Source organism: Sorex araneus, chromosome 6, assembly GCF_027595985.1.
Source record: "Sorex araneus isolate mSorAra2 chromosome 6, mSorAra2.pri, whole genome shotgun sequence".
In the NCBI taxonomy this organism is placed as follows: Eukaryota; Metazoa; Chordata; class Mammalia; order Eulipotyphla; family Soricidae; genus Sorex; species Sorex araneus.
The window spans coordinates 46842555-46862597 of NC_073307.1; the positions used below are offsets into that span (position 1 = coordinate 46842555).

The 20043-nt window shown below is 49.1% G+C and overlaps 1 protein-coding gene across 3 annotated transcripts in view; it reads left to right on the forward strand.

Annotated features, from left to right (window-relative positions):
- Nucleotides 1-20043, forward strand: part of AFAP1L1 (actin filament associated protein 1 like 1) — a 79363-nt gene that overhangs the window by 55260 nt on the left and 4060 nt on the right. For all 3 annotated transcript variants that reach the window (XM_055142197.1, XM_055142198.1, XM_055142199.1), the window contains 7 exons: nt 886-1097; nt 3387-3532; nt 4171-4243; nt 5341-5449; nt 9662-9826; nt 11901-12079; nt 18565-18693. In XM_055142197.1, the coding sequence (XP_054998172.1) occupies nt 886-1097; nt 3387-3532; nt 4171-4243; nt 5341-5449; nt 9662-9826; nt 11901-12079; nt 18565-18693 (1013 nt within the window). The remainder of the gene's footprint in view (nt 1-885; nt 1098-3386; nt 3533-4170; nt 4244-5340; nt 5450-9661; nt 9827-11900; nt 12080-18564; nt 18694-20043) is intronic.

Consider the following 20043-nt stretch of genomic DNA (forward strand, 5'->3'; position numbering starts at 1 on the left):
CTCTGAAATATTTTTCATTGCCAATGCACCCGTGTCAGTTAAACATGGTTTGGAAGGGAAAACACATTATTCTTGTTCATGTAAATGCAATGTTCCACCAAAATGGAATCTAGCACAATAGTCTACCAATCCTTAAAAAAAAAATGGCATAGAAGCACCTGGCAGCTAATACTTTGTAACCAGTGACTTGAGATAGAGTCAGGTCCACACTGCACTTAAATCTACAATGTGAAGAGAAGATCCCAGCCCAGTGCTTTGTTTTCCCTGTCCTTAAGTCTTGACCACGGTGACATGGTTTTGTTCCCACGTGCTGCCACCAGGGGTCAGCAGCACCCGTTAGTTCCAACTTGAGTAAAATTGCTGCCATGTGAGCTGTGGCCTTTCATTCATTCTCTCTCTAGTGGCTCCTGCCCTTTGCACCCAGCTCGGATGCTCCAGAAGGTCATGCCACCTGCAGAACTGTGACTGTCGGTCCAGTTGCACAGACAGGAAGCCAGCCCCGAGGGAGAGAGACCGGGTCTTCCGAGAGTCTCCTTCCCCCCAGAGGACAAGGACTAGGGAATAAACCCACCATCTGGCCTTGCAATTCCTCATATTGCTCCCCAGGCCGAGCTGAAGGACCCCATGCCCAGCCTCCCCTTCCCAGTGTTAAACAGCAGAATCCAGCTGAGCTGACCTTAGGCCTGGTTGATGTTATTCAGTAATTCCTGAATTGGGCGACTGCCAAACGCCATACTAGGCCTTAGTAGGCACGAGGCCCGGGAAGGCTAGAGAGCACCTGCCTAGCCTGGGAGGGTCCTGGTTGGCTCCCCAGCACATCAAGAACAACAGTCAGAGGAGCTGGGTGGGCGCCCCCGTTTGAGGCTGCCCTTTTCGCGACCGCAGGCTACCTGAACGTGCTGGTGAACCACAGCTGGAAGGAACGCTGGTGCCGTCTGAAGTGCAATACTATGTATTTCCACAAGGACCGCACCGACCTGCGGACCCACGTGAACACCATTGCCCTCCGGGGCTGTGAGGTGGCGCCAGGCTTTGGGCCCAGACACCCGTTTGCCTTCCGGATCCTGCGTAACCGGCAGGAGGTTGCCATCCTGGAGGTGAGGAGAGGGTGCCCCCTGGCGGTGGCAGTTTTGAGAAGGGCTTGCTAGGTGCTAGGTGCTGGGTGCTGGGCCTTGCATGGGCGTGACAGGGAGTGAGGAAAAAGAGCCAGGGAGCCCCGGCTGGGCAGGCAATATTGCCAGTTAAAGTACAAGATGCCAACTTAGCCATGGGTTTCAGGTAAATAACTGAGTGTCTTTTTTTTTTTTAATGCTTCTTTTGATCACACCAAGCGATGCTCAGGGGTTACTCCTGGCTTTGCTCTTAGGAATTACTCCTGGCAGTACTCAGGGGACCATATGGGATGCTAGGAATCGAACCCAGCTCAGCCACATGCAAGGCAAACGCCCTACCCACTGTGCTATCACTCCAGCCCCAGAGTGTCTTTTATGTGAGAAGTCTTTTACTTCTCCCATGTAATATTTGGGACAAGCCTATACTGAAAAATAACCTGTGTGGTGTTTTTCTGAAATTCAACCGAGAATTCTGATTTTTTTTTCTTTCTATATATGGTAACCCTAGAACCAAGGTTTATTCTCCCTTATAGAAGTCCTGACCCTGATGATCCCATGCAATTCTGGAATCCTTTCTCAAACCACAGCCATCTCTCCTGGATGGATAAATCTCCGCCCTGCATCTGCCCCCACTCCCCCTCCCCCGCCACGCAGATACTTAGCACAGTGGTCCCTGTGCTAAGTCGGCCCTGAGTTGCTCCTGAGCATGACAAAGGTCACTTCTTACCACTTCTTCAGCTCTTCCTTCTTTTTTTTCCTGACTCACAGAGATCACCCTATGCAGGTGAGATCTTCAACTTTGAGAAGGCGGTGAACATGGTCGTGATCCAGACTTTTACGTTTCCGGGGCCCAATATGGTGTCAGGCACATACTGAGGGCCCAGTAAATGCTTGTTGAGCAAGACAGTCAAAAGCAACTAAGGTGACATCACGCATCCATGCTGCCGTGCCCTGAGCAGCAGCCAGCCCACCCCGGGCCATGTAGAGCACGCTGGTCGTCTCTTCCCCATGTCACCATTTACTATTTAATTGAACTTGAAATGTCCTCACTGGAGGACTACAGCACAGAAGAGGAGACTGAGGCCAGGGCTCCCACCATCTGTGGCCTCTTAATCACATTCTAGAAGTAAAACCCTCAGTTCTTAAATGTCAAGAACTCCTGTCTCGGGGCTGGAGTGACAGCACAGCAGGTAGGGCATTTGCCTTGCACTCGGCCGACCCAGGTTCGATTCCCAGCATCCCATATGGTCCCCCGAGTACCACCAGGAGTGATTCCTGAGTGCAAAGCCAGGAGTAACCCCTGAGCATCGCCGGGTGTGACCCAAAAAGAAAAAAAGAAAAAAAACTCGCGTCTCTTTTACTCACTTTGATTTCTCATTGTTCGAGATGGCTTTACCCAGTTATATGTACAGAGCTCTCTGGCAAAAAGCATACTCCCTGTATTCAAATTTAGCAGCTGTGGGGCTAGAGTGATAGTCCAATGAGTAGGGCGTTTGCCTTGCACGCGGCCGACCCAGGTTCTATTCCCAGCATCCCATATGGTCCCCTGAGCACCGCCAGGGGTAATTCCTGAGTGCAGAGCCAGAAGTAACCCCCTGAGAATCGCTGGGTGTGACCGAAAAAGGAAAAAAAAATTTAGCAACTGAATGTTGATTTTATGTAATGTTGGGTTTTTGTTTGTTTGTTTGTTTTTGTTTTTTTTTTTGCTTTTTGGGTCACACCCAGCAATGCACAGGGGTTACTCCTGGCTCTGCACTCAGGAATTACCCCTGGTGGTGCTCAGGGGACCATATGGGATGCTGGGAATCAAACCTGGGTTGGCCGCGTGCAAGGCAAATGCCTAACCCGCTGTGCTATTGCTCCAGCCCCTGTAATGTTGTTTTAAAGAGGACTAACCTAGATACCTGTTAACTACAGAGTTCTTGGAGATTTCACTGGACACTGTACTATAAGAGAACTACCAACTATAACACATAAAAATGATTGGGAAATAGCCATCTCGACTAAAAATAAATAAATGCTAACAAAGTCTCTAGGTCTACCCATGTGATTTCATATCCAAATGGCCAGTCAGGTTCTGACGGGATTGAGCCAGCCTGAGTGTCTTTAGAGAGGTAGTCAGGGAGGGCTTCCTAGACGGAGTGGCATCTGAGCAGAGGCTGAAGAGAGAGACGGAGGAATAGATGTGCGTTCTAGCTTCTTCCTCTGGGCAGGTGGCCGGAGGTGCTGATGGTGCCGATGATGTGAATCTGGCTTATGCTTCCCCTCCCTCAGGCCAGCTGCTCTGAGGACATGGGCCGCTGGTTGGGGCTGCTGCTGGTGGAGATGGATTCCAAAGTCATGCCCGAGGCCCTGCACTACGACTACGTGGACGTGGAGACCCTGACCAGTATCGTCAGCGCAGGGCGGAACTCTTTCCTGTAAGAGTGGCACCCTGCAGAAGACCAGCCCCAACTCGGGTCCCTCCGGGGGGGCTCTGAGTCCAGGCCTGAAGCCGGACGGCACAGGAGGAAGGGCTGGGCCAGACTCTGTCCTCGAGGGGAAGCCAGAGAGAGCCCAGAGACAGGGGCCGTGTGACTGGGATGGGCAGGGTGCAGAACCCCCTCCTGCCCCGTGGCTTGGCTTTACTTTCGGGCCACCAGATCGTCATTGCTTCATCGCTTGGGCATCCTGTTGGTACCCAGGTTCAGCATTTGAAGAGTCAGGCTCGAGTTCATAGACTCTGATCACAGCTCATGGTTGAACTATGGTCCCGACCAAGCTGTGGTTCAGTCAGGGTTAGATCATGACCAGCGTACTTAGCAGCTTGGATCCTGTTTTCTTAAGGAAGTAAGAGTGAGTGAGGGCAATGGATTTCCTGCGTCTTGGGTTGCTGGGGACCATGCCCATGCAGCCCGGAAGACAGCAAGGGCCAGATGCCGCCCAGTGGGCCAGCTGTCATTAGCTTCTAGCCCCATCTCGACTTTGGGCTGAAGTTGGCCCAGACGGGACTGTGACATGTGGGGTGTCATCCAGGTTACCATGGTCACTGTGTTCATCGCCATCCCTTGTTTCCTAGATATGCGAAATCCTGCCAGGATCAGTGGCCTGAGCCCCGCGTCTATGACGATGTTCCTTATGAGAAGATGCAGGTAGGAGCCCTTGGGGCTGCGAGAGCATGGCACAGGGCACTTCTTAGCACTCCCTCCAGCTCTTCCTCCGTTTTTTTTCCTTGACTCACAGAGTTCACTTCCACTTCTGTAGCAGCTAGAAAGGGGCTGAGGCAACTCACCAACCAAGGCCCAGGACAAGTTCTCTGACCCCATCTTGGTTCATTTTTAACTGGAATACATATATTAGGATTCAGAAGATGTGGTGTCTACTCCCAAGTGACATGAGGACAGGATCACTGTATCACTGTATCACTGTCATCCCGTTGTCCGTCGGTTTACTCGAGCGGGCACCAGTAACGTCTCTATTCCTCCCAGCCCTGAGATTTTAGCAGCCTCTCCTTACTCGTCTTTCCCAATCATTGGAGGCTCTTTCAGGGTCAGGGGAATGAGACCTATCGTTACTGTTTTTGGCATATCGAATACGACACGGGGAGCTTGCCAGGCTCTGCCCGTGTGGGCGGGATACTCTCGGTAGCTTGCTGGGCTCTCCAAGAGGTGTGTGTGTGTGTGTGTGTGTGTGTGTGTGTGTGTGTGTGTGTGTACATATACACACACTCATATATATATTACTGTCTATGATTTGTTGCCTACTGTCTGAACGCCATCAAATATGGTGTGGTAATTATGGAAAATGGGTAGGAAGAGTCTTATAATGTGTCCGGAAAGTGGCCTGAAGCGTGACGGCGGTTTGGTAGTAGAGGTCGGCTGCCGGGGCTGGGTCCCTTGGGATGGGGAGGATTCTCACCCGGGTCACCCCGAGTGAAAACAGCCCGGTGCAGAGTCCCTTCTCAGCCTTTTGGCTAAGATCAAATGTAGTATGAGGACAGGATAGCATGAGGAATCTGATAGGCCACCATACTCCTCTGAATCTTCCCGCTCTCCTCCCAGAAGATGCACCAGTCACCGTCTCCCGCCCCTCACAGCACGGCCAGAGGGTGCAATGAGCCCTTACTTCTGACAGCCATTGGTTTTGTGGGGACAGTGGTTTAGATGCAACAGACCAAGAGCAGGCCTTGCCTGCCCCCGTGTTGGGAAGGTGGAGACGACACGAGTGACCTTCTCCCTCCTTCCTCCAGGATGAGGAGCCGCGGCCGGCGGGGGCCCAGGTGAAGCGGCATGCCTCCTCGTGCAGTGAGAAGGCCCATCGCGTGGACCCGCAGGTCAAAGTCAAGCGCCATGCTTCCAGTGAGTTCCGGGGCTGCGGGGCGGGTACGGGCACTCTCAAAATCGGGCACTCTCAAAATCAGATTCCTCTAGAGACCAGACTGGTGAATAAAGGTGTGGAAAGGGGTGAGGAAGCACTCAGCCCTTTATCAGACTCAAGAGCATGATAAAGGGCTGCCAGCATATGGTTCAGAAGGGAAAGGACCCGGCATGAAGTGGGGTGTGCAAGAACCTGCAATGCTCAGGCCCTGAGCATTAAATCACAGCAGATCAATATTACTGTTGGAAATCAAACAGACCTTGGCCTAGAGTGGTTTGGCCTAGAAAGTGAAGCCACGTGGGCCACCACTCTGCCCATTCAGCGTCCCCAGGCAGCAGTGCTCAGTAAAAAGAATATAATATTCATTTTAGATATTAAGTGAAACTGACTTTTTTTTTCAATTTACTGTTTTGTTCGTTTGTTTGTTTGGGGGCCACACCCAGTGATACTCAGGGCTTACTCCTGGCTCTGCTCAGGGGTCACTCGTGGCAGGCTTGGGGACTATATGTGGTGCCAGGGATCAAGCCCGAGTCAACCACATGCAAAGCAAACACTGTACTTTCTCTCTGACCTATGGCCAGTTTTATATCAGCAACTAATTTTTCTAAATGTTAACAGTAAATAACATCAAGTATATCTGTGTGCATGTATCTTGGAATTAGGAGCGCTGGCCCCTATACAATTGATAATATGCATGTAATGGTGACTATTCCCCAAAACTTAACTATAGTGATGCCCTGGTAGCCCCGGGAATTGGTTTAGGACCCCCAACCAGTCTACATCCTGCAGATGCTAAGGTCCCTTATAGCTCCTTATCAAGTCTCCTTATCCAGTATCTGTGGTTGCTGGATCCAAGAATGTGGAATTGGTGATAATAAGGATGGATCAGTGCAGTTCAAACCTGGGATTTCTGAGGGACAACTATGATTTTGTGTGTGTGTGTGTGTGTGTGTGTGTGTGTGTGTGTGTTTTACACTGTGTTGATCCATAGACTAACAGTTGGTCACTTCTGGTTGGGGGTAGTAAGTCGAGAACTGAAGTCCATGAAAGGGGAGGCTCACCTCTATCCCCGTTTGAGCTCCTCCTCACACCCCACAGGGACTGGGTGGTGTGGATCACCTGATCGAAACACTTAGTAATGACCAAGTAGGCAAAACAACTCTAGGCCAAGGTCTGTTTGATTTCCAGCAGTAATAGTTATCCTCTGTGATTTACTATGATGAGCAAGCCAGCTTCCTGTAGCTCCAGAAGCCTTTGATTCAAATCTCACAGAACAGCCGGTTTGTAAGGTGGAGGAGAGTGAAGCCAGCCTAGAGTGGAGCCACTGGACCTCCTTGTCCCACCGCACTGTGACAGCACAGACTGTGGGCAGGGCAGCTGGGAGCTATAGAGCAAGTTCAGCGACACTGTTCAGATGGAGCAATTAAAGACTATCAAAGAGAAGGGTAGCAGCCAGGATTATAGTAATCACATATTGCTATGCAATAAATTACCCAGGAGCTAATAGATCAAAAAGTATGTGAGATGTGAGTGTGTGTGTGTGTGTGTGTGTGTGTGTGTGTGTGACTGGTGTGTGTGTTGGTTTCTCTGGGCCAGGAATCCTGGAACTGTTTAGTTACGGAGGTTCTGGTTGGGGGTCTTGGGGGTCTTTTGTGAGCCAGAGTGAGCAGGTCGCCCACACTCATGTAAGTCAGGATGGCTCACTGGACACTGGTGAGAGTGTGGCCTCAGTCCCTGGATATAAGGAGTTCTCTAGTGCTATGCTTGTCCTCACAAAATAACAAAACTGGGGGTGATGCAAGACCCCAATTATCAGTAAATAATGGAAATTGTTTCCCCTAGAGCAAGGGACCTGGGAAAAAAGTAATCAGACAGAAGTCACCATGCTTTCGTCACCTCACTTAGTGACACCATGCGTCATCATTTCTTCCCTTCCTAAGGGCATGCAGCTCAGCCCTATCTGATGTGGAAGGAGGATACAAAAGTCCATGCATACCCGAGAGCACAATGCACAGAGGTTGTGTGGGCCGCTGGGGAAGATAGTGCATGGAAAGTGCCACAGACCCGCTCCTCAGCAAAACAATCATCAGTATATCACTGTATCAGTGTCATCCTGTTGATCATCAATTTGCTCGAGCGGGCATCAGTAACGTCCTATCCCTGAAATTTTAGCAGCCTCTCCTTACTCGTTCTTCCCAGCGGTGTCGCATTGAAGGCTCTTTTAGGGTAAGGGATATGAGACCCATCATTGTTACTGTATTTGGCATATCAAATACGCCATGGAGAGCTTACCAAGCTCTGCCGTGCAGGCTGGATGCTCTCAGTACCTTGCCAGGTTCTCTGGGAAGGAGAACTAGGCTATAAGAGGTCAACAATCAATCATAACTGGTGAAGATGACTAACCCAATCATCTGGGAACTGTCCAACTGGCACTTGGTGAATGAAAATTCTAAATAGTGTACTAGATCTCAGTGAAAAGCATGAGGTTTGTGACATTTAAACCACAACCCACCCTTTGCCCTCCCCCCAGCCTCGGGTGTGTGGCAGGGTCTCTATCTTAGGCTGAGTGAACAGGAAACAGGGCCTTCCTCCCCACATGCTCCTAGTCAAAAGCTGCAGCATCTCCCAGGTAAGGGCAGGCCAATCATTTCTCCTCACCACCAGCTCTCCAGAGTGGAAGCTAAGCTGCAGTTGAGTGCGGTTGACAGGCAGAGATTTCTGTTCTGCTCAGACCCAATATGATAGGAGGAGAGGCTCTATCCGGGCCATGAACACCATTCTGGGAGAGGTAAACCCAAAACACCACTCCTGGTGGTGCCCAAGGAGACTGTGTGATGCTCTCTCTAGCACTTTTGTTCTATTATTATTATTATTATTAATATTGTTATTGCTAAATAGGATGTGGAGAAAGGGAATCCTTGCGCACTGTTGATGGGAATGTAAATTAGTGCAACCATAGGGAAAGACAGATGTTCCTCAGTAAATCAAAAATAGAGGGGCTGGAGCGATAGCGGGTAGGGCGTTTGCCTTGCAAGCGGCCGACCCGGGTTTGATTCCCAGCATCCCATGTGGTCCCCTGAGCACCGCCAGGAGTAATTCCTGAGTGCAAAGTCAGGAGTAACCCCTGTGCATTGCCAGGTGTGACCCAAAAAGCAAAAAAAAAAAATCAAAAATAGAAATTCTAGTGTTGGAGGAATAGTTTAGGCACTAAATTGATGAACAACAGGATGACAGTGCTACAGTGCTACTAGCCATGCATGTGGCGAAACCTGGTTCAGTTCCCAGCACTACATGGTCCTTGAACACTGCCAGGTGTGGCCCCAAACCATAAATAAACAAATAAATAAGATTTGAAATTCCACAGTGATTCAATAAAAAGAAATTAGAAATTCCATGTGACCTAGTTTTCCCACTTCTAGGAATTTATACAAAAACACTTATTTAGACCCCTGTTTATTGTGGCATTATTTATTATAACCAAAAGCTGGAACAACCAAAGTACTCATAAACAGATGACCAGATAGAAAGTAGTAATGCAGACACATTGAAATACTAATCAGGTCTGAAAAAAGATAAAATTTCTGCCATTTACATTAATATGGATAAAACTAGAAGATATTTATGCTTATTAAAATAAGCTGAGGGGCTGGAACGATAGCACAGCGGGTAGAGTGTTTGTTTGCCTTGCATGCAGCCGACCGGGTTCAATTCCCATTATCCCATATGGTCCCCCGAACACCGCCAGGAGTGATTCCTGAGTGCAGAGCCAGAAGTCAGCCCTGAGCATCGCTGGGTGTGACCCAAAAAGCAAAAAAAAAAAAAAAAAAGAGAGGTGGGAAACTATGACTGGGGCTGGAGACGCAGAAAAACACCACCATTCCCCTCTGCCCCGTGTCATACAGCTAATGAGGGCAAAGAAAATACAAACCTTGGTTAACTGGCCTGCAACGCCTCGTTCCTAAACCCTGTGCTCTCTTCTCCGCCCCCAGTCGCCGCCCCCCTCCATTGCTCCTTTCTCCCCCCCCCCCCCCGTCCCTCCCTTCAAGTATTCACACTAACTGTATCCAGGGGTGTAGATCTAAATAGTCCCATTTCATAGGTGGAGAGATGGAGGCCCATAGAGACACTGCGCCACCAAGTGCCTGGACCAGAGGTCAGAACTGACCGCCTTTTTCTGACTCCCATCTCTGCAGGTGCCAATCAATACAAGTACGGTAAAAACCGCGCCGAGGAGGATGCACGGAGGTACCTGGTGGAGAAAGAGAAGCTGGAGAAAGAGAAGGAGACTCTCCGCACAGAGCTGGCGGCACTGCGGCTGGAGAAGAGGGAGGTGAAGGACGCCATCCGGAGCGACCCAGGTAGGGTGGGCGTGGCCACGCTCCCGGGAGTGCTGCGCTGGTCCCCGGGTTCCCCATCACCCGCCCTCCCGTGGAGTGACTTAATAACTGCTTTGGGGTTAGGAGATGGGCAGCGGTGTGTACACTTACTGTAGCGAAATGTGATGATTTTAGATATGTTAACGTGGGGAAAACTTGGGATTTAATTAGAATCAAGTTGATTAGAGACATCAGTTCGAAGTATCACAGGAGGGGGCTGACGCAATAGCACAGCTGGTAGGGTGTTTGCCTTGCATGCAGCCGACACGGGGGTTCGATTCCCAGCATCCCGTATGGTCCCCCCAGCACCCTCAGCCAGTAGTAACCCCTGTGCATCGCCGGTTATGGCCACCACCCCCCGCAACAAAAAAAATAAAATAAAATAAAAACACACAAAGTATCACAGGAACTCACTGATTCACAAATAGGTGCAGAGCGCACAAACATTGGTCTGGATTCTGGGCATGAGGGGTGCAAACCTGACTCTGAAAAGTATCTCCTCTGGAATTCAGGGCCACGACCTCTGCAGGCTCTGCTAGTCTGAACTCTTCTGCACCCACTTTCTGCCATGTTTCTTTTGAATTCTTCCTATAGCTAGTTTGGTGCACATGGGGTGTGTGTGTGGGGGGGGGGGGGTTCCTTCACATCCCAGGGGGGAACAGAGGTCCTATACTTAGAGGATATAGCCCAGACCATACAGCCCCATGAATATCTCACAGAGCCTATAAATCCTCTTTTAAAGGAAAAGCTAAAGGGGTTTGAAGAGATAGTTCAGCGGGGAAAGCACTTATCTTGAATGCAGCAGATCTGAGTTTGATTCCCCCATGTTGTCTCCAGAGCCCTGCCAGGAGTGATCCCTGAGCACAGAGACAGAAGTACGCCTTGAGCACTGCTAGAGATGGTCCCAAAACAAAAAGTTAAACACCCTGGTTCACAATGTTGCAAATAATTTTCAGAGTTCATATGACTGGAATCCTTCCATGGAGTTACCTAGAAATCCATTAACCTCAGATCAGAATTCTGGTTTAAAGGAATGAACTTGGGGGGTCAGAGAGATAGAACAAAGGATGCAGCACTTGCTTTATATGCAGCTGACCCAGGTTCAATCCCCATCCGAATCCCTGAACCCACCAGGAGTGATCCCCGAGGAGTAAGTCCTGAGTGCCACAGGATGTGGCTCAAAAACAAACAACCAAAAAAATGCCCAAACGAAAAAGAGAATCCACCTGCTGTGAGGCGTAGAACCAGAACTAAGGGGCCATAAACTCAAGAAGGCAGCTTGGTTTTAATAGAAAGAAAACTTTATAAGAAGACTTAGAACCATGGCTAAGAATCAGCTGATTGTCCTTGTTTTGGTCGATTTCTTTTCTATAGCACATCACTTTGTAAAGTGATTATAGCTGTTGTACTCTCTCTCACACATGCACATGTCTGTGCGCCCAGCTCTGGAAGAGCTAGTTTCTTTGCCTGTATTGTTCCCTACTGTATCCCAAAGAGACCCAGCGCAGTGCCTGGTACATACTAGGCCCTCAGCAAGTATTGAATAATGAATAATCAATGAACAAATGAATGAATGAAAAGAATGTTCTACTCTGGGTTTAGCTGGCTGGAGTGCATGCTTTCATACAGAAAACCTGGTTTAATTCCTGAACTCCATGGTCCCCCAAACACCTCCAGGAATAACCCCCAAGCACTGAGCTTGGAATAGCCCCCAAGCACCATCAGGTATGGCAAGAAATATATATATATGTATATATATATATGTATCAATAAAAAGAATTTGCCCCTGTTGCCTTCAACACAGCCTTACTTCGGGCAAAGAGTGGAATTTTTAAACCTAACACAGCTCTTGGCACAAAGAAAATTCATACTTTGAATGCAAAACCCTGTGTTATTTACTCAGTTACAAGAGAGATCAAAGTCAAGTTGGCTTATTAGTGAAAGGAGAAAATCATGAATAGACAAGCAGTGATTAAGCCCCACCAGCCTGACCCTCCTAGACCCCTGGTGCTCCAGGCCTAACGCAGCTATTTCTCCCCCATGTGTTTGGACCCAGGAGAAAAAATGGGGGCTCTGGAGGAGACCCTGGCCACCCTCGAAGCCCAGTGTCGGGCCAAGGAGGAACGACGGATTGACCTGGAGCTGCGGCTGGTGGCCGTGAAGGAGCGCTTGCAGCAGTCCCTGGCGGGGGGGCCGGCCCTGGGGCTCTCCGTGAGCAGCAAGAACAAGAGTGGGGTGAGTCTGTTCCCTCCTGCTTCTGCCACCCCTCACATTTTCCTTTAACCTTTCCACTCACGACACCTTTTGTTGGGATGGTCACACATGGCAGTGCTCAGGTGTAAAAAACTAAGGCATGCCGAAGGCTGTGTGCACTCGTGGGCTCTCTGGGCGGCTCTGTCTCACCGCCCGCGTTTGGTGCTCTGGAACCGCTGTGTGTGGCTGTTGGTCAAGGGCAGGCGAAAGAAGGAAGAAGGCCAAACTGGTTGCTCGATCAGTTTATTTCATTCTCTCTCTCTCTCTCTGCTTCTCTCCCGGCTCTGGATCTCGCCCTGGATCTCGCCTCCCAACCCACTCTTCCAGCCTTATTAAATCCCCCCAGCATGAAGGGGTTGGGGCATACACATAGGTGTGATCACCATCAATAGGAGTAAAGTTCTTTTCCTTCAGGGGATGCTGCTTTAGGACAGATTGTCCTTCAGCAGGACCATCCACCCAAGGGCAGAATCCCATCAGTGTGTTTCTCCTCTCCTCATCCAGCAAACATATAAGCATTCATAATATTAATCGTTTTGTATGGACACAATAAGAAATGCATTAAGCTTATAGAATTGATCTCCTGGGGCCATCTCGATCTCAGACTACAGTGCTCAGGCCAGATCAGTCTTTCCTATCCCTAGCAGGATCCTAGTCTCGTCATTACTTTTGGATCATGACAGCATTTGTCTATGATCAAGCTCTTAACTTATAGTTAAGAATTAGGTACTTTGGCCAGGCCCATCTCGATGCCAGGGTAGCACGTAACTCACCGCTTGCCCTGGATCCGTCCCGTCCTTCATCAGGACCCTGCTTTTGGGGTGCTAGGAACTGAGGGCAACTGAGGCTTAAGTGGAGAAAGCAGATGCCCAGGAATGAATAATATTCGAAGCCAATTAAATCCCAAGTTATAAAAGCATAATATTGTCTTCTTGTGTCTATACAAAAAAGGACATTGCTTTAAAGTAGATTATTCAAAAGACATAAGGGGAGGAGAAAGGCAATATTAACTTATAATATAAGTTCAGTGTCCTAGAAAGGTCTGACCTTACAAATTAACAGTCAGATTGGGGGGGGGAAGCTGATGAACTGTTTTGGGGAAGAGAGCACAGAGAAGTGATTACAGCTAAACAAAGGGATGGGAGAGATTCAGGAACACCTTGATGGGTGTGACTGGGGTAAGCCTAAACTCTGGGATAAACTGGGATAAGCTCCTTGTGGCAAGGGGGGAAAGGACAAAGTAATGTCATCCTACACTCAGGGATTACTCCTGACTCTGCACTCAGGGATCACTCCTGGTGGTGCTCGGGGGGACCGTATGGAGTGCTGGGGGATCAAGTGCCCTATCTGCTGTACAATCTCTGGCCCCTGGTAACCCCTTTTGGCCCAATAAAGTTACATGACACTAGATGTGGTCCTTTGCTGTGCCATGGGTTTGTGGGTTCTGCCCTCTCTTTACCACTTGTGGGGCGATGGTCCTTCCTAGGGGTCTAGCTCCGGGAGTTGCAGTAGAGAGAAAGAGCCAATACTCCTTTTCTTGGAGGCACACACTGCTCGCCTGCCTTGCTTCCTGCAGCCCTTTGGCTCTCTGGTAGCTTTAGGGCTCCCCAGCCCTGCCGTCTTAGGGCTCAGATCCCCGCATGTGCCATGTTAGACTCCCCTAGCAGCAGCCTTGTGGCCCTCCTGAGCTCCTGACCCACCCCTGCGGGCAGCTGCTCCCCAGAGGCACCTGTGCCCCAGTGAGTCTCAGAGCTTCTAGCTGGCTTTCTAGCTGCACGGCTAACAGCCCTCTAATCTCTCCTACTCCCCGCCTCCTCTCTCTCCCCCTCTCTCTTCCTCCCTTATCCCTCTCTCCCTCTTTCCCATCTTTTCTCTCTCTCCCTCTCTCTCTCCCACCCTCACCCGTCTCTCCTTCTTTTCCATCTTCTCTTTCTCTTCTCTCTCCTACTGCCTCCCACCTTCTTTCTCTCTCCCACCTTCATCCCTCTCTCTCCCAGCCTCTACCCTTTCTCCCTCTCATGCTCTTTCTTTCTCCCACTGTCTCTCTATCCCCCACCTCCCACCCTCTATCCCTCTCTTTCCCTCTTCCACCCTTTCTCCCTCTCTCCATCCTCTCACCCTCTTTCCCATTCTCTCCCTTTCCCCCATCCTCTCCTTCTCTCTCCCCCACTTCTCTCCCACCCTGTCTCCCACCCACCTTCCCTCCAACCCTTTCTCCCACCCTTCCTCTCCCTTTCTCCTTCTCCCTTTCTCTCCCCTTCTGCATCACACACACACACACACACACACGCGCACACACACACACACACACACACACACACACACACACACACACACACACACACACACACACCCCAGGATAGCTCCTACATCTTCCTTGGACTCTCTGGGCTCATCTCAGCAGCCAGGGCAGCACCCCTTAGCTAACTGCACCCCCCTAGCTTGCTCACTCATGGCGCCCCTTCCTGCTGCAGTCTCAGCACCCCCACTCCCAGGACTTAGGGAACAGAGAAAAGTCAGCAAACTGCCAGCATCTTCCTGCACGCCTGTGGGGTAGGCACATCCTCCCCACAAATAATTACCCAGGGTCTTGCCCAAAGCTCTCTCTATTTTCCTGGGTCCTGTGACCAAGGTCTTGCTACTGTGCCTGAGTTAGGGACTCATTCCCATCCCAGACCCCCCAGTGTGTCCCTAGACATGTGGCCTCTTGCAGGACAAAGGCCTCACTGTGCTTCACTGGGGAGAAATACCTAGTAATTTTGCCATAAGCCCCACACTGGTATATAAAATAGCTATACAAATCAAACATTTACTGATAATTGTGTAATCCAAAATAAATAAGTGGGTGCATTGGTGGCCTGGTCTCTCTCGCCCACCACGTGAGTTCAGTGGTCATGAGCCGTTTCCCCTGCCCTGGCCTGCAGCCACTGCCAACGGACTCATGAAGGAGGGAACAGGGTCGCCAGGCTGGTTGGTGATCAGCTGCTGTTTATTCCATTCTCCCCACGCACCTGTTCCAGTCTAAGCGCCCCATTCCAGTCTCACACTGCCCCTCACTCCCGTCTCCTCCTGTCCCCCAGGCTCGTCTCTCCACGCTCCATCTCACCGTCTTCCTTTCCCAAAACCTCCAAGCATTGGAGGTAGCAGCTACACCCAGGTCTGGTAGCACAATCAACATATAAAAGCCCTTCCTGGGGGATGGAGTGATAGTGCAGCAGGTAGGGCATTTGCCTTGCACCTGGCCCTGCGACCTGGGTTCGATTCCCAGCATCCCATATGGCCCACTGAGCACCACCAGGGGTAATTCCTGAGTGCATGAGCCAGGACTGACCCTTGCGCATCACCAGATGTGAACCAAAAAGAGAAAATAAAAAGCCCTTCCTGATCTCCTGCATCTAGGAGACCCACCCAAGGGTGAAATACCACTTAGGGGTGTGTTTCTCCATTCCTTAGTCCAATAACCATTTGAACATTCATCTTAATTCTGCTTAATATTAGCCATTTTGTATGGACATGGTAAGAGATACATTAAGGTTATCGGTGGCTCTCCTGGGGACATTTCTCTGAAGATCTCAGACTACAGTGCTCAGGTCAGATTAGTTTTCCCTAACCCTAAGCAGGGTCCTACCTAATCCAGTTGTTATTCTTTGGATCATGACAAACTGTCCATGACCGTGCTCTTAACATGATATTAACATAATATTATAGTTAAGTATTATGGTGCTTGGCCTGGCCCGTTTCGATGCCAGGGTAGCTCATAGCTTGTCCAGGGTCCATCCAGTCCCTCCTCGGGACCCTGCTTTTGGGGTGCTAGGAACTAAGGGCAACTGAGGCTTAAGTCAAGAAAATAGATACCCAGGGGTGAATATTATTTGGAGTCAGTTAACTCCCAAATTACAAAAGCATAGCATTAACTGTCTTCCTGTGTCTATACAAAAAGGATATTGCTCTGAAGTAAATATGCAAAAGGACATAAGGTAAGGAGAAAAGCAGTATTTCACTTACAAATACAAATCAACAGTCTGCTTTGGGGATAAAGGTGATTGACCGGCAGGGAAAGCAGAGCACAGAGAAGAGTTTAAAGATAAACACATAGGAGTAGGAGTGCCTCAGGAGCACTGTGATGGGTGTAACCCAATAAACCTAAGCAAGCTGTGGCCAGAGAGAAATGACAAACCAATGTTATCCTACAGGTAATGAGTAAGATTTATTTTTAAACAAATTCTTCATGATCCCCACATTCAGTTACATGGCCCACCAGTTTTAAAAGCTTGGCTATGGTGTTGAGTGGTTTGCTCAAGCTAAGTGGGAGACAGGACTCCAAACCTAGCAAGCCTTAATTCTAAAGCTCTCTTTGATGTTTACCCACCAGGACATGTGCCCTCTCCTGTGTACCTGTGTGGCAGATCCTGCCCTTGGGGCTTTGCATCCATTCTCTCCAGGGTTCCCTACACCCTGCAAGGCAGATAGTCTTACCCTGAGTGGGACTTCCTCAGAGAACTCAGCCTACTTCAGTACACATCAGTATCTCGAGCTCAGCACGACTGACATTCAGGACCAGTAACTCTTAAAGGGGCTCCTGTGTTCTTTGTAGGATGTTTAACAACATCCCTAGCCTCTGCCCACTAGATTCCAGTACCTTCACACCCAGTATGTCAACTAAAATGTTCCCAGAAACTGCCAAATGCCTCCTCCAGGGGAAAAGTCACTTCTATTTGGGAATCACTAGCCTTAATTACCAACAGTTTTATCTGTTATTCTTCATACTACTTAACCACAATTTTAATTTGTGTTTATATATGTCACTGTATCACTGTCATCCCGTTGTTCATCGATTTGCTCGAGTGGGCACCTGTAACATTTCCATTCGTCCCAGCCCTGAGATTTTAGCAGCCTCTCCTTACTCATCTTTCCCAATGATTGAAGGCTCTTTCAGGGTCAAGGGAATGAGACCTGTTATTGTTACTGTATTTGGCATATCAAATACACCACAGGGAGCATGCCAGGCTCTTCTATATATATATGGCTCTCCCACATATATATATATATACATATATATAGCACTGTAGCACTGTCCTCCCATTGTTCATCAATTTGCTTGAGCAGGCACCAATAACGTCTCCATTGTGAGACTTGTTGTTACTGTTTTTGGTATATCGGATATGCCACAGGTAGTTTGCCAGGCTCTGCCCTGCGGGCAGGATACTCTCGGTAGCTTGCTGGGCTCTCCGAGAGGGACAGAGAAATCGAACCTGGGTCGGCCGCGTGCAAGGCAAATGCCCTACCTGCTGTGCTATCGCTCCGGCCCTACATATATATATGTAATTTCTGTCTCCCCAACTCTTGTATTTTTTTTCAAGAATTGGACTATGTATATCATTACATATCTTTAGTGTATGACAAACAGAAGGAGTGCAGTAAATGTTTGTTACACATACTTAGAGACAAGGGGATTGAGACTCAGAGAGATTAACTGATCTGGTCAGTGTGAACTCTTTACTGGGAACTGTACTGCTGCTGGCAAAAGCCATAGAATCCAAGCAGACCACGCCCACGCCTCTGAAGCTAGGATTGTTTCTTCTGCCCCTGCACTCTGTGAGGTATCTCCAACGTAGTCTACAGACCAGGAGGTGGAGCAACTACAAGCAGCTCCCTCACCTCGGCTTCTTCCTCTGCCAAGAGGCCCAGAAGTTCACATTTCAGAGGACTTTCCCCTTCACTTGGAGATGAAAATGATAACTTCTCTAAATTCCCTGCAGGGCTAGGCACTGCATCTAGGGTTTTAAGCAATTATCTGGGTTTAAAGGGTGTTTGCCTTTGGTCACAAGTCGCCCCACACGGAGATGGTGATTTGAATCTAAAAGACACACAGGAGTCCATGTGATAAGTGGAAAATGCATAAATTTATTAAGGGTATCCTGCTCCCAGGGTCTCAGCACCAAGGTGGTCAGCAGGTCCTGTTGAGAGAGATCACATCCACTAAAGGACCAGATATGTATCAGGCACTCGCTTGTTCTTCCAAAACTAAGGACTTTCATTTCAGGAGTAAATGTTTCACAAACATGCTGATTTCATTTCCGGGATAGGATCACCATAGTCTACGGTGGCACACTCACAAGAAAAGTGGAGTCATCCTGCACAGATGAGAGGCTAGGGGTGGGGCTGTCAGGGTTAAAGCCCGGTGCTCTCACTCACCATTTACATGACTGTGAGCAAAGCTTGACCTTCCCATTTTCCTTATCTGGAAGTTAGGATGGCTAATAATAGTACATACCCGGTGCCCCATAGGCTGGGAAAGACAGATAAGCTCGTCTATACAGTACCTGCTTTCCATCATTAGGAAAAGCCCTTGGTTGTCTTCTAGGATCAACCTTCTGCGGTGCCTTCTGTTTGCATTCTTCGGAAAGGATGTTAGTTCAGAGATAAGGTTAGATCTCACCTACGTAACCATTTACTGTCATTCACAGGACACTTCAAATAAACCTGCAAACAACACGGCAGAGCAGCCGCTGCCTGTCAACTGTGTTTCTGAGCTGCGGAAGAGGAGTCCGTCCATCATAAACTCCAGCCAAGGAAGGGTGCTACAGAAAGCTAAGGTACAGCAAGAGCTCAGCTGATCAAAATTCAGATCTCTGCCAGCCTCTTTGATATGGAGCCTCACCAAGGGCCAGCCAACGAGGTAGTGAGAATAGCAGCAAGCTGCTGTCTGTGCAGTAAGACTTTTAATGAACTCCCTTCAGAGATCCTTAAATCTCATTGAGAACCAACTTACTCTTTTTTTTTTTTTTTGGCTTTTTGGGTCACAACCTGTGTTACTCCTGGATTTGCACTTAGAAATTACTCCTGGTGGTGCTCAGGGACCATATGGGATGCTGGAAATCAAACCCGGGTGGGTCGCATGCAAGGCAAACGCCCTACCTGCTGTGCTATTTATTGCTCCAGCCCCGCAACTTACTCTTTTTTCTTTCTTTTTTTTTTTGCCTTTTGGGTCACACCCAGCAATGCTCAGGAGTTACTCCTGACTCTGAACTCAGGAATTACCCCTCGTGGTACTTGGGGGACCCATGTGGGATGCCAGGGATTGAACCCAGGTCAGCCTCATGCAAGGCAAATACCCTACCTGCTGTACAATCGCTCCGGCCCCCCAACCTACTCTTAATGCATGATTCTCATACTCTCTAATGCCTGTGCTTTCAGTGTGTTTTGAGATGGGAAAGGCTCTTTCATAGGTCAGGAAACGGAAGCTCAAGGGGCAAAAGGACTTGCCCGTGACCAAGCCGAGCATCACTCTGGAGCTGGGATGAAAACCGGCCTCCTCCAAGTCTCTGACAATGGCCGCTAGCCCTGTCTCTGCAACTCTTGGGGCCAGCTGTGTTTTAGAGCTTTTGAACTTTGGGAAACAACCTACACTTTTGGAAATGGAGCTGTAATAGAACATATACTATAGATGATGAAAAACCCCAAGAGGTTCTCTGGAGGTTCTCTGTACCTTGCTCAACCATGTTACTAATTCTATCACACGGGGGCGAGAGCTAGTACAGAGGTCAAGGCACTTGGCTTACACATAGCCAGTCTGCATTCAACCCCTGAAACTACAGATGGGCCCCTAAGTACTGCCCAGAGTGATCCCTGAGCACCAGTAGGTGTGGACCCCCCCAAACAAAATAATAATAGTAATAATGATTCTACCACAAGATCCATGAATGCTGGGGACTGGAGAGATAGGACAGTAGGTAAGGCACTTGTCCTTGCACACAGCTGACCAGGGTTCGATCCCTGGAACCACATATGGCTCCTGAGCAGAGAGCCAGGTGTAAGCTCAGAGCACAGCTGGGTGTGGCCCCCAAATAAAAATAGATATACATTGTGTAAACACAAAAAAGGGGGCTGTGGCATCTATCTCTCCCCCACTTCCCGCATTTGGTAGTCTCACACTGCTTCCCCCA